At 36.6% G+C, this 14,131-nt stretch overlaps 1 protein-coding gene across 7 annotated transcripts in view; it reads right to left on the bottom strand.

Annotated features, from left to right (window-relative positions):
* thrb (thyroid hormone receptor beta) overlaps positions 1–14,131 on the bottom strand; it is a 123,048-nt gene that overhangs the window by 22,504 nt on the left and 86,413 nt on the right. For 6 of the 7 annotated variants that reach the window (XM_040121271.1, XM_040121270.1, XM_040121276.1 and 3 more), the window contains 2 exons: positions 11,084–11,156; positions 9,095–9,145 (listed from right to left, as the gene is read on the bottom strand). In XM_040121271.1, coding sequence (XP_039977205.1) covers positions 9,095–9,145; positions 11,084–11,090 — 58 coding nt within the window. In that variant the 5' untranslated portion in view covers positions 11,091–11,156. The remainder of the gene's footprint in view (positions 1–9,094; positions 9,146–11,083; positions 11,157–14,131) is intronic. The other variant, XM_040121275.1, reaches the window with a different exon arrangement.

The following is a 14,131-nucleotide window of genomic DNA, read 5'->3' as shown; positions in this document are numbered from 1 at the left end:
ACCTCATCTACAGTTAAATAAGTACAAACATTTCTAAGATTCACTGATTTCTGACTTTTTTTTGGGGGGGAGGGGATCTTGCTTAATATTAAGTAAACATATTAAAACATGAGTTCAAGAGAATTTAACTGGGCAATTTATCAAGAATTAATGATTTAACAAGTGGTACAAAGATCAAAGAAGTCAAAATTAATTTTCATTTATTTTTAAATGTAATTGTACAAACTTGATAATTAATAAACTGTACTCTATGTACTGATGAATATTTAGAGTAAAGTTTACTCTAAATAATCTGGCTGAATGAACAGTTAAAAAGGCTTACCATGGGATTACTGACTCCATTAATGCAATAACGTGAGTGTGTGACAAGTAGGTGTGATCAACATGCAACAGCTGGTAACAGGCAGGCCCTATGAGGCAAATCTGCTTGCAAAGAGGGCTTGATACCAGTTTAACTTTTTGATGAGGTGATGTCCTTGCCATGGACTAATCTTGTTTGGAGTTTCTTAAACAACTGTGAACAAACTGTTAAGCATTCATCAGACAGAGTCTAACGCCTCTCAGTACTGAAACAATCTGTTGTCTGAGTGGACAGAATTAACACCAACGGTTTTTCCTTGTGAGGTTTTACGCTTTTTATGATCACTCTGTAGGTTATGTGTTTGTGTGCATGTATATGCATACATATATACAACCATACACATACATACATATATACACATACACATATACACATATACACATACACATATACACATATATATACATACACACATAAATACATACACACACACGCACACACACACACACACACATATATATGTATGTATACATATATATGTGTGTATCTGTGTATGTATATGTGTATATATATCTATATATATAAAATATATGTGTAATATATATATATATATATATATGTACGTATTATATATATACATATTATATATATATATATATAATACATTCAGGTATTGTACAAGGTATTTATGAATCGAAAAGGTAAAAAAAGAAATCGCTACAATTACAATAATAAAACACATATGATTGAAAACTGTCCAGAAAAGCTAGTTATGTGGAACTTGATTTATTTTTAGTACTTTAAGTATTTGCTTTAAAATGAATTACTAAAAAATAAAGATGAATGTAAGACTATCATTGTCAATATTTTCCGGAGCACCTTGTAATTCCATGTACATAAAAACAAGCACCTACATTTTAGTTGTTTCGAAATACCACAATCTGAAACCATTTTTAGACTTTTAAAAATATTTTTTTTTACTTACCCCGATTGCCTTTCTTTATCAGTTGTATTTTTTTTCTTTACATTGCTCTAATAAAAAAACATGTTGGAATAGTATGTCCCGAAGAATATTTCACATTTCCTGTGTGAAATAATGCTGAGTGAACAGCCATTTAAATACGCTCCAGCAGCTACCTCCAAGCAATCCTAAGAAATGGCTGAGGAAAACAGGGCCTTTCTATTTTAAATAACTACAGTTTTCTTGCCTCATGGCACTACTTTACATTAATCTACCCTTGCAAAAAGGAACAGTTTCTCTATTGATGGCACCTCAACATAGTGGCCCTGCAGCTGGCCCTTGCACAGATATATTCCCTCCCTCATTGATTAGTGTAGGCCTTGGGGGTTCAAAGCCGGTCATGAACAATTTTTGGATGTGAGGAATCTCTTTCAGCCCGGGCCCTCAATTGACATGATGCCCTGAGCCAGATGTCCCCGGCTACTCTGCGTTACCTGAGGAGGGAATGCTAGTTGGTGAACTTTTCCCTTAAAGTTCAGGGTAAGCTCTGGGGAACAACAGAAGGTTAAAGTTTGAGAGGATTATCTTGCACTTTGGAATGAGGTGCATGAATCTGTTTCAGATACTGTTTTTTATGTCATTCATTTTAAATACTGCCAGAGCTTCCCCTACAAAGCTCAAAAAGGATGTCTTGGCCTACGTGTTGTTAGAGCTGTACACATGAATGGAGGGCCGGCAAAAACAAACAAACCAAACAAAAATAACTAAATACTATCTCATTTATCTTTTAAATTCCTACAATTGCAGTAAATGATCATTAGCCTGATACTATGGCCTGTGTTCATATTATGCATGCTGAGCAATCCACACTTTGAATGTCCAAGTAAAATGTGGTATCAATACATTCACCAGATGTAAGATAGGTCCCTTACCCGAAAACCTTACTGACATCATGTGATTTAAAAAAAAAAAAAGGTAAGACAAAAAAAAAATCTTAATTTCTTACAAATGGGCTTTAAAACTGAGGGTTAATGTACATAAGGCAGTGATAAGGAATTGTTATAGAATGTAGTATATGTCATGAATTATGCTTTAACCTATTACATAAGAACCATGGTCCACCTTTGTCTAGAATAGACCAGGGCTTTCCTGTTTTACCTGGATTCAAACTACTGTTCAAACATTTTATGGCTTCTGGATTCAGCATCACAGAAGGTTTAGATCAGGTTGACTATTTAAAATGCAAATGGCTTATAGTAACATTCTCACAACAACAAATATGAAGTCATCCAATAGCTTGTCACTAAAATTATGTTACTCGATTGTACTGCATGTTTTTTTATTTTAATCTCTGTTACCACTTAAATGGCCATATTATAACAGCCCCATTATTTGTCCTCTTTGAGATTTATCATACTTCACATGTACACCATCTTGGATATTATGTACTTTTTTATGCCGTAGCCTCCTAACCTAGTTTCATTTTGTTTGAGGTCCATCTTGGGTCACGTGTACTTTTGTGTAATCACATGATTTGCGTCCCCTCTGTCACACCTGTGATCTGTTCTTCAAATTGACAAACAAGCTAAATTCACATGTGAAACTCATTGCTTCCTCTTCTGCTTGAGGGGAAAATGTTCAAATAAATATCATTAAATAGCTTTGGAGTTGGTCCAGAGCTGGGTTTTTGTTGTGTAGCACACCCCTCTTTATATTTGATCATCCAAGGAGATATTAAGATACTTAATTTGAGCCAAAGAATATATTTAAAAAATGTGCTCTGTAATTCTTGCTCTGAAATGTGTGTAGCTCATGTATTTAGATAGCTATAGACTTGCATGTATACTTCTGCAAGTAACGCTGGCCACTGTCATTATCATGAACAATTCATTAGAACTGCTTTTGTTCCCTTCAAAGACCTCGTTAAGAAGTCTGGAAATGAGCCACGGCTGAGATAACGATGTAACGAGTGAATTATCCCACAGCAATTTCTAGAGGCCAAACATTATTAAATGAGATCTCCCCTGAGACGCATTGAGCTGGACCTCAATTAAACTTACACACCACAACAAAGCTCACAAAGCCAGACTGTTTCTATTGAAGACAGATAAGAAAACTTACGAATCTTTAAATCTAGGACAGGGAAGGACAACAAAATAAAATGCTGGACAAAACAAACATGATGCTGCTCAGTATGAATTTGTACAAGTGTCTTCTTTAGCTGATCAGCTGAAGGACAGACTGCGATGTCGTCACCTAGAGACAAGCTCCTCTATGGACAAAAAACTGAATCACAGTTCATTATCACGAAGACACAATGTGCTCCAACACTATAATAAGTGAGGTCATCAATTCAATGAAAATGGACCCCCTCCAAAAACACTCTCCTGATGACATCATCAATCATTAGTGAAGTCTACTACATAGTTAAAAGCCACAGAGATCCATGCCAACATGTTAGCTTGCCATGAAAACACTAATGTGTATGTTTTATGGTCCTTTCACTGGAAAGAAACACACACACACACAGACACAGGAACACACACATGCCACAGTTTAAATTATGTTTTATGGCGGATTGTCTTTTCTTTTCTTTTTTTTTTTTTTTTAAAAGGTATTTTAAGTCTAGTTGTCTTAACTAAAGCAGATAGGATTCAGACCTTACTACTAACTAGGCTGTAAATGGACAATCCCTCTGGAGTCTATTAATCGGTGAATACACTGAGTATGTTTTATTTATTGTAACATAACTTTATTTATCATGTAGAGACAAGCTGAGAAAACCAGCTGGAAGAGTTGATGTGGTGCTTTCACACAGTGTCATTTCTGTCTGAGGACCATAAGTAAACCATGACTGTTTCTGAAAGACATTTTCCACAACTTTAAATTATTAATATTTTCAGCTATTTAAAATAGCATACATAGATTTTCAATGAAAGAGGCACAAACCTGAGTTCCCTGTACATGTAAATAGACTGTATTATATTCCTTAAAATTTTCAGCTGTATTTGTGTGTCTAAATAGTGATATAATAATTTTCACAATCTTGAACTGTTCTATAATAACATTTTGAGTGATTATCACTAAAGACCTGTGTTTTTCTATAAGCACTGTTGTCATTTTTATTGTACTTTGGATTCCTTGCAGCTTTATACTTTGTTAAAGTGACAAAATGATAGGTCAGTTGGTCAGTTAGTTTAACAAAGACAAAAATGAATGCAAAAATTACCCAAATAAGGCTGGACTCCAGAAGGATAAAAATGAGAGCATTATTTTTAAAATGTATTGGAAGTGTTTTTACGTACCTGAAGTATGGAAAGCTATGTCATTATGTGTAATGGGAAGAAGAAAACACTCTGCAGAAATCATCATTAGTCATCAAATAACCCTAGTAGTACTACAAGTTGTGATGAGACATAATGACTCATCCACAGCTCTGTGTGGTTTCAAGTGTAAAAATCAGGAAGACATCGGTGAGACTGAAACTAAAGCCTGTTGAATGTCTGATTAAGATTTCTTCAGAAACATTTTCACACCAATAAGTAACTTTTACAATATTGCATTACTGGTTTGTAGTGATTCAAAACAAGACAATTAACTAAAATGTATTAAGCTTTCAGGTAGATTTATTAAAGCTTTTGCATCTATTATTCAGTCGCAGATTGTGTAACTTTTAATCACAAAATAATGGGTGAGGACATATTAAAAAAGATTGATTATGTAGTTTAGTATGTTTACTCAGGTCACATTATTTGCCAACATTGGTTTTGTGAAGAAAATGCTCCAATTTTGAAAAAAAGGTGTAATCGCGCAGATGGGATTTACACGAGCCACAACGAAGGTGGAGAAAAATATAATTATACTGTAAGCCTCTGAATAACTCAAAAGTACAGAACAGAGCAACAATTACATTCAATTATTTTGTAACAGGAAACGAACAGAGGATAGGCCATTGCAGTTTTCGTTGATTAAACCTGAATTTGAACTTGACCACCAATCAAGTGTAAAATCACTACAGGCTAAAGGTGCACTCTTCTTTGTTTTGGCTGTATATTTACAGTGAGTCTTTGGCTCCATTAATCTCAGATATCAGCCATATTGTCACCATCTCCACCCCACCACTGCTGCACCCTGAGCTGCTGGACCTGCTGCTCGTGTATCTTTGTGCCTAGCCATTTTCTTAGTAAGTCTGGCCCTCTTTGTCTGGTCCTTCTTTCCTGGTGAAAGATGTAAATGATGCTCTCTATATTACTAAGTTTGCTTCAGATAAAGAAGAGAACGCTGGGTATGCAGGAACAGCAACAAGCAAGCTGGCTGAACAGACAAAAAGATGAACAACAACTTCAGAAATGTAATCAACAGAAAAACCAGGGAAAAGACATCACATATATCCCATACTGTTTGGCTGACAAGTATTGTTTGGGAGGTACAGAGCAAAATCACTGTAGTAATGTAGAAAACCACTGGCTCTCTGCACTGTCGGCACTGATTAGCAATGCTGTTATTACTGGAGAACTGCGCAATTGGTTTACTAATGAAATGCAAGTTCAATTCAATGGAGTGTGGAAAGATGTGGAAAGTGCTATCACGGAAATTGAATTCGTACTGTCTTGAGTGTCCAATAGAAAAGCATTTATATGAATAAATAATTCTTACACCCCTCTAAAACTCACTTTAAACTGGACTGAGACAATTTTAAAGTCATCCTTTTATGTTGACAGCCATCATAGTGGTCCAGATATGAGTCTAGCCCATTAACAGCAGCCCCGGCCGGTATGAAAAGTCATCTGAAGCTTGAACAGCACTGACTGAAGTGTCCTTGAATGCACCAGTGATCAGTGGAGAGTATAAAACGGTTGCCCAGCGTGAGGGAAACTTTTTCTGAAAGACTCTGCATGCTGCTTTCATTTAAAATTTCTTTATTAGGAATATCGTTTGAAATGGACCTTATTCACCTACAGTCATGTGAAAAGCTCTGCAGGAACTGTATGGTGGGCGGGGTGGGTAACAGTATGGAAGACAGAGACACAGAGGGAAGTGGAAGGTATCCACTGCATGCTTATAGACCCGTGAGTAACTACTTAATTGATTAAATAAAGATTCAACAACTGAAGGAAAGTGACTTAAAGCTATTCTGCGATGCTTTTTCAACTAGTTTGTCTCTATAGAAGCTTTAGTCTTTTAGCCCAGGACTAGGATGCAGGACTACGGCTGTAACTACAGTTATTTTTATCACTGTTTAATCTGCCAATTATTTTCTTGATTAATCGATTGGTCTATGACACATCAAAGAACAGTGAAAAGTGTTCATCAAAATATCCTGGAGACCGAGATGCCATCATTGAATGTCCTGTTTTGTCCAACAAACAGTCCAAAACCACCAAAATACTCAATTTACTATAATGTAAGGATAGCAAAAGCTATGAATTCTCACATTTGAAAACCTACAACCATAAAATGTTTGCCATTTTTGCTAAAAAAAAAAAAAAGACTTAAATAATCAACTGATTATAAAATAGTTGCCGATTAATATTCTTTCACTTGACTAATCGATTCATCAACCTATAATTGCAGCTCTTTAGCATATCTCTTCCAAATTCTGAACCATCTTACAGCCGATTACATGTTCACAACATGTTACAACCAGGTTGTTACAGGCACCTAGCATGCTTGTCAATAAAATGCATTTGTAACTACATGGTTTAAATCAGGCGTGTCACTCCAACACAAAAATTTCTATGCATGCTACATTTGGTTCAATGTTTGCTACCTCTTTGATTTTCTTCATTTCTGATGCTAGGTGCAACTGGTGTGCACTTATTTGTGTCTCGTTATAATTTGTTCATGCTCCTGATTACCAAAGCATAGTTGAAATGTTGTTTTCATTTGCACATAGGTCTTTATTAGGTTGATTACAACTATGACAATAAAGGTCCGTTATTTTAACGCTTATATTTATATTTTTACCGTTCATGTGTGTCTATTAAGCACTTCTGTAATAGTGTTAACAGAAAAACAAAAAACAAAACATTGATTTGATTTTCCCCGCTTTCTCTTTCTGTCCCAGTCAGATTATGCTGCTGGGCAGAAGTAACCGCCCACTACTCATCAGCAAACACTAAGAATGGCTAAGCACCATTCAACTCACAAGGTGGCCTGGGATCAGATTTATTGGAATGCTACGGTACACGTGGCTGCAGTATCGGTAAGGCGCAAAATGTGGATCATAATATATATGTACAGATACATTCACAGTTTATTCTGCTCACCCGGCTCTGCGCCGATCAGCACACTTCTGTCCACCCTGACAGCAGCCACACCGCCACTCCCTCGCTCTCGCCTGCCCACTCACCCACTCCGCTACTTTACTGTTAGCCGTTAGCCCGCACACTGCAGCTGAAGCACTAGTGGTAGCTAAAACTGTCAAGACCGCCCAAATAGCAAAGTCCTTGCCCTTCAACACAACTGCTAAAAAAACCTTCTGTCCTTAACTTAGAGTTACCAACACTGTCTTACCCTCCCACAGACAGCTCAGATGCTGGCTGCCTACTGGTTATCTGGTTTTGACGCAGAAACCAGATACAATTCTTACTGGCTTGTAAAGCTAGGGGGCCATCTTGTTTTGGGGGGAGATACAGGAAAGGCAGTAGTAAGCGACTTCATATTTTCACAGCTTTTATTTTACACCTCCAATTTATAAAAAACACAAAACACAATCAAAAGCCTTTTTCATGATAAGGGGACCTTTAAGAGAAACTTCAACACTTTATGTATGGGTCCTTTATTTCCCAATAATTTCCAAAATATTTCTGGAAAGTGTTACGTAAAGAACACGAAAAAGAAAGAACTAGAATTAGGTACTAATGATAGTGTTTAGTTTAGTTAGTTCTTTATTTGTTTATTATTGGAAACTTTATTCTTCATATTTGTTGAATCGTGTGCCTACCTGTAGGAGAATTTTACATTTTTGCTTGGTCACGCTAGCTTAGCATTTAATTGAAATAATTCAACATGTACCAACTGCACTCTGTCTCAATTTTACAGATAGTTTGTGCCAATTATATAGTAATTTCCATTAAATTTCTCAGGAAATCATGAAGAACTTAAAATTTGGTTTTAATGGTTAACTGTGAAGTTGCTATAGCCTAAGACTTCCACTCAATAGATGAATTTAATAGAGAAAGAAACTTTGCTTTTTGTCTTGATATCACCAACTGCTTGATTCTAGCTAAGTCCACTTGCTTGGACAGACAACATTCATAAAGGTTTACATGTATGTTAGACAGTACTTACAAATTATTTTAATAAATACATTTAATTTAATATGTTTTTGAATTTATTTGCAGAACTTTATCTTATCAAGCCAACCTAGACAACCAAATATTTACTCAACTTTAACTCTTATAACATTTGGTAAAATTAATACAAAAGACATGACTCTCTGTCTGCAGCTACTCTTCCATATATCTACACAAAAGTGGTATTTAAATTAGATTTCTGTAAAACATTCCCCAGGAGCTTGGTGAGGGGTCTGGGTGATGGATTATGATCTTTGTTGGAGGGGGAAGCCCATGAAAATATGAAAAAACTGAGAAAACATTTTTCTAAGTTTCTCTAAATGACTAACTACCCAAGTTATCTGATCTAAATAGAATCATTCATGTCCTTCAAGGTGTTTAACAAGATGCAAATCAAAAGCTGAAGGAAGTTAAAATTTGAGGCAGCTCCTCAGGTTTTAGTGAAAAGCTCTACATTTTTCATGAGTGCTCCAGAGCTCACCCAGACTGAGAGAGAGGAGGAAAAGCAGTGCTGAGAGGGAGGATAAATATTACCATTTTGAATCGCCTCATCTTTCCAGCGGGGGGAGCATTTTTCTGCTGGCTCTAAAATAGATGGGAGAGGCACTTTAAAAGAAAGCTACTTGCTGAGTGAAACAGGTGACAGAGGCAGACTGATGCTTCTCTACTTTTCACATCAAATCAAAAGCAATAAACATCTAGTCTAATAAAACAGCAGGTCAATGTGAATCCTAAAACAACAGCATCAGAGACATCACTTTTTCTTTTTCCTTTTTTTTCTTTTTACAGTATGTTGTTGCTGGTCTCATGGTTTTACAGTGAATAAGCTTCATTTCCTCATGTGATGCATGTAAGCTCCTGTCTGTTCATTATGCTGAGAACGACAACATATGTTGGGTCAGTGAGGCCACCAGGAACGGCTAAAGCTACACGTGATCGCCAGTTCACCTTGTACATTATCTCTGTACAGTTAACAAATGCACAGAGTGGCTCAAATGGTCTGTTTGATGTATGGGACAACCTGTCTGTAGTCAGCAATATGTATGTCTGTGATGAGCCAGGAGGGTCAGTGTGTATTTAAACAGCTTTTTAAGGGCATAAGAGAATGAAAATTTCCTTGTCTTTACTCAATGAATTGTAATGTGGTTATGGGTGTAGAAAATTAGAGTAATTTGGTGCACAGTGGCTTTTTCCGAGTACAAACTCTCAAATCATTTGGCAAATAAGGAACGAAGGATTTAATTTCTGTTCATTAATAAGTTGTGTTTGATGATAACTCATTTTTATAACTAATTTTGACTAAAAAATATGATTTATTTAAAAGGAGAAAATTTATTTAAACTGTTTTACAACACATTTTACGTTCCCTGAAATTAAAAAGTTTTTCTTTCCTGCTGCCAGGCCAGTGTTCATCATATTTGACATTAAACAAGGTCCTCTGGTGGTGAAGATAGCTCATCACCAACCAGTCAAACTTCCGAATACAAATGGTATTTCGGTGATGTGGCGATGGTAACGCATTTGAAGGCATTCTACACATGATCTGCTGTATGAGTATGGGTATTGTAGTATGTAGAGCCATCCGCCATGACAGACGAAAAGACAGAACAGGAAAATTAAATAATTTGAAATAGTTGAAATCATTTTTAACTGGTGCCCATTACATAAACCAAATATAATGGTCATTTGAGACAGTCTCCTGTTTCCATTTAAAGTTACATTAAGGACATCATTAAAAGAAATACTAAATTGGGAATGCAGAATGGGCAAAACGCCTCCTCCCACTTTGCAAGTCTATAGTCTTCATGCCAAGATTGTGGCCTAGATTTAACGTTGTGTTGTACAGTTTTCACTGTAATTACACTGCTATCAAGAGCAGCAGCTATCTTGTCATTTCTGCAGACGTTCAAACTTCCATGATTCTAGCACCTCTGGGACTCCTCCATATTGGCTCTACAGTTGAACTTGACAATTCATTCTTGACCATGGAAAAAGGCAGATGACAAAAAAACTCTCAACTTAAGGCTCAGAGTTCAAAGGTCAAAGTTGAAGTGACTGAACTGTGACTGCAGCATTGAGATGTGAAGGAATCATTGCCGCATCTTTGCTCTAATCACAGGAAAAGAACGGCATGACAACACGTCATTCTACTACCGATCATGTGTAGAAAGCATAACTAGATTTTCACCTATTTTTAATATTCAAATTTAATACAGATATGTTCCCAGCTTTTATTTTGACATTAAACTGAACATGCCTCAAAGTTTTAATGTGACTGAACTAAACATTTGTATTTCAGTGAAGAGTTTGTGTCTAATAATGTTCTTAATGCTGTTTCAGCTTCTTTTCTAACCTGAAAAGATTATCATCCAGGGGAAACATGGAGTGCTTGCTGTTTTTGGCATTTGAATTTTGAATATCCCCTTAATACCACTATTATTAACTCCGAAATGGAGTATCATACATTCTATAAATCATATTTGGAATAAACCTTAGGGGTATAAGACTGCGAGTGAGTCTTACCTGACATACTGGTGGGGTTCAAGGCCAAGACGTCATCCTCAGAGCCTCCTCAGACATCTGGGTACCTACCTAGCTGAAAACACACCCAAGAAAACAACAATCATGAAGTCTGTTCTTATTCTGAATATATGTCAATTAACAAAAGCAACCCTTCACAATCCTCATCTTGGATTAAGGTATTTTGTGCTCACGGCTTTGCCATCCCTGCTGTGCCATTTAATGTAACTAAAATCATGTGAGGAGAGGAACAATTGCCACTAATTGGATGTAATCAACCTCTTCAGCTTGATGAAGCTGTTTGACAGAACGTCTCTGCATCTCAGGGGACATTCAAGGATGCAGCTATTACTGCACTGTCAGTGTATCAAAGGGAATCTTGCACACAGGCTGTTCAGGTGCTGAGGCTCTCACAACTTGCCTCTGTGTAGGGTGACATCTAGTGGTCAAACATGTAAAAACACTTCACACAACCTCACAACAAACACTAGAGAAGTCTCAGGTGTAATTTGAAGCTATTTTACAGGATTTTCTACACCTACACATTGTGCTGAAGGAGGTATGTATGTAAAGCAATAATGTTATATTCATAGCAGTATGTGTTCTTTAATGACAGTTAAGTTGAAGTAAAAGAAGTGTTAAGTTTAAAAGGTCTTTCAGTGAAACATGATCTGCTGTACATCCCACACACAGAGGCAAATGTTGTATGCACACATGCATGCGCATGCACATGCACAGAGTCAACAAGGCTATATGGAGTTACACTAAACACTAACACACCGAGTGTGTTTGCATGAACTAGTTTGTCGAGTTTGAATCGTATACTGACTTTCATCATACTAAGGGACCTTTACAGTAGATCTAACATGAGAAAGCTGGATATTCATCTCCTTGAAGGACAGGCTCACAATTTTTCAAGTCTGCCTTAAAACAATATGCATGTCAATATGTACACTGAAGCAGCATTTGCTTGCTGGATTTGTTCCTCCTGTTCATACTGGACATGAAGAGATCCATTCCTCATGTGCTCTCAGTCCACATTTAGACTCATTAACTTCAGATAAACTTTGTACAGAACAAGGACTGTGGATTTTGTCCTCCAGCACTTACATTGGAAGCATGTTCATCTTTTAATACCCAGTATTAAGAGGAGAAATGATTACAGTAAGCATCCTTTAAATACATGGTTTTGGACTATAGATCAATCAAGCTACTACCAACTCGAAACATTTGCACGAGTGTTTTGCTTTATAAGACACAAACTTTACACACTTTATTTTTGCTGCCACAAGTGTGCTGCTTCACTGTGATCCGCAGACACAAGATTTAGATTCAAGAATTTCTCAGTTTCATCCCCAGGGCCATTTTTGTAATTTGGTTTTTGTTGCAAATTCTTTGTCTCACTTTATTTGTGAGTATTTTTTATCTCAACATACTTTAAGGTTACTATTTGTGTTGGTGTATATGGTATTTAGTTCATTTCATCAGATTTTTTCATTTTTCATATAGTGGATTTTCATAATGCATATGGTATATATAGTAGTATAGTTTTTTTTTTTTTTTTTTACTTTTTAAAGGTCACATATTTATGCATCTGTTCTTTTATGTCTAAATCTGTAACACCTCAATTTTCTTTCATAGCATTAATGAAGTTTATTGTACCTTATTCTCATGTCATCCAGGTGTCTGATCAGGTGTCTGCAGGGATTTCTTGGATTTTTTTTTAAGTTTTTTTTCTGTCAGTTCAGCTATGAATTAGTTACCGTACATCAGCAGTTGAGGATGTACCGGGCTTAGTTTCTCGTTGTCTAGACCGTGCTGCATTTCTTACCAAACTGGATTTAGCTTCCTCATTAATGGAAGACAAGGGCAATACTACAATTTATGTTTCACATTACCAGTGTCAGACTTTCACTTTTGTTTCAGTGTGTAAATGATGCTTACACTCTATATCATACTTTTAATGCTGAGATATGTTTTCTCAACTACTGTTTCAAAGGTCAAAAATGAACTTTAAAACTAAACCTTTAAGCCAACATGGATGAGAAGCCCTTAAAGTGCAAAAAAAAGAAAAGAAATTGAAACTCCATCTGCTGTTGAAAATCATGTGATATGATTAAAGTCTCCACATTGGATACTAAATGGACCTTGTGTTGTGTTGTGATGTGAATTGTTTTGTCACCTGCTATGTCCAAGGTTTAGAGTGAGATCATATTTCTTTGTTTTGACTAACTACTATATTCAGGTTCCTCCGGATATTATATGTACACTCACACCCATAAGCCAGATAGTAATGTGAATGTAAACGCACCCACTGACGGAAAAGATCCTACCATGTTCACAGATTTTACATCACTATTTTAAGTCATTTTTGTTTTGTACATGCAGCATATACAGTGGTTTAAATATTTCTTTCTTATGTGTGTGTACACTTGTGTGTGCATGAGTGTATGTTATGTATGTACATGTGTGTAGGCCTATGTATGTAATGTGTATCTATGCTAATATTTTTTGTGCTTGTGCTTTGGGACGTAAATGCAGCATGTCCTTACTGTTTCTACCACAGGATGGAGCACAGAGAGCCCTGCAGCAGCATCTGAGCAGCAGTCTCCACAGTCACACCGTGCATCTGTCTGTACTATAAGTGGCCATGGTTTGCTGAGAAACCAGGAAGCTAAATGTCCTTGACTGGCTGTCCTCTTGAGTCCGCCTCCACATGCACTCATCTACGTTCCTGTAGCTGAAGCCACAACCAGAGGACTCCATCTGATTGTGATGATAAGCTGGAGGAAGTGGGGGCTGGGCATCAGTTCACAGAGGCATGTATCCTCTCACTGTGTGATAATCACGCCTCAGGTTCAAAGTACTTTCTTATCTGTGCCGTTGCTGCTTTAAATCTACCTGCAGCACTTAGATAGATGCCCTTCAGGCACCAGTATTGAACATTTTTCAAGATCTTTCACGAGTGCCCTTTTAACTATATTCGGAATCATTTGTTACCTTGAGTCTAAAAAATGAAACAAATTTCATCAAGTGTATGCTGCAGGCTTT

Source organism: Xiphias gladius, chromosome 24, assembly GCF_016859285.1.
Source record: "Xiphias gladius isolate SHS-SW01 ecotype Sanya breed wild chromosome 24, ASM1685928v1, whole genome shotgun sequence".
NCBI classification, from domain to species: domain Eukaryota; kingdom Metazoa; phylum Chordata; class Actinopteri; order Istiophoriformes; family Xiphiidae; genus Xiphias; species Xiphias gladius.
The sequence above is the reverse complement of the archived record's forward strand: the minus strand, read 5'-3'. Positions and strand labels throughout refer to the sequence as shown.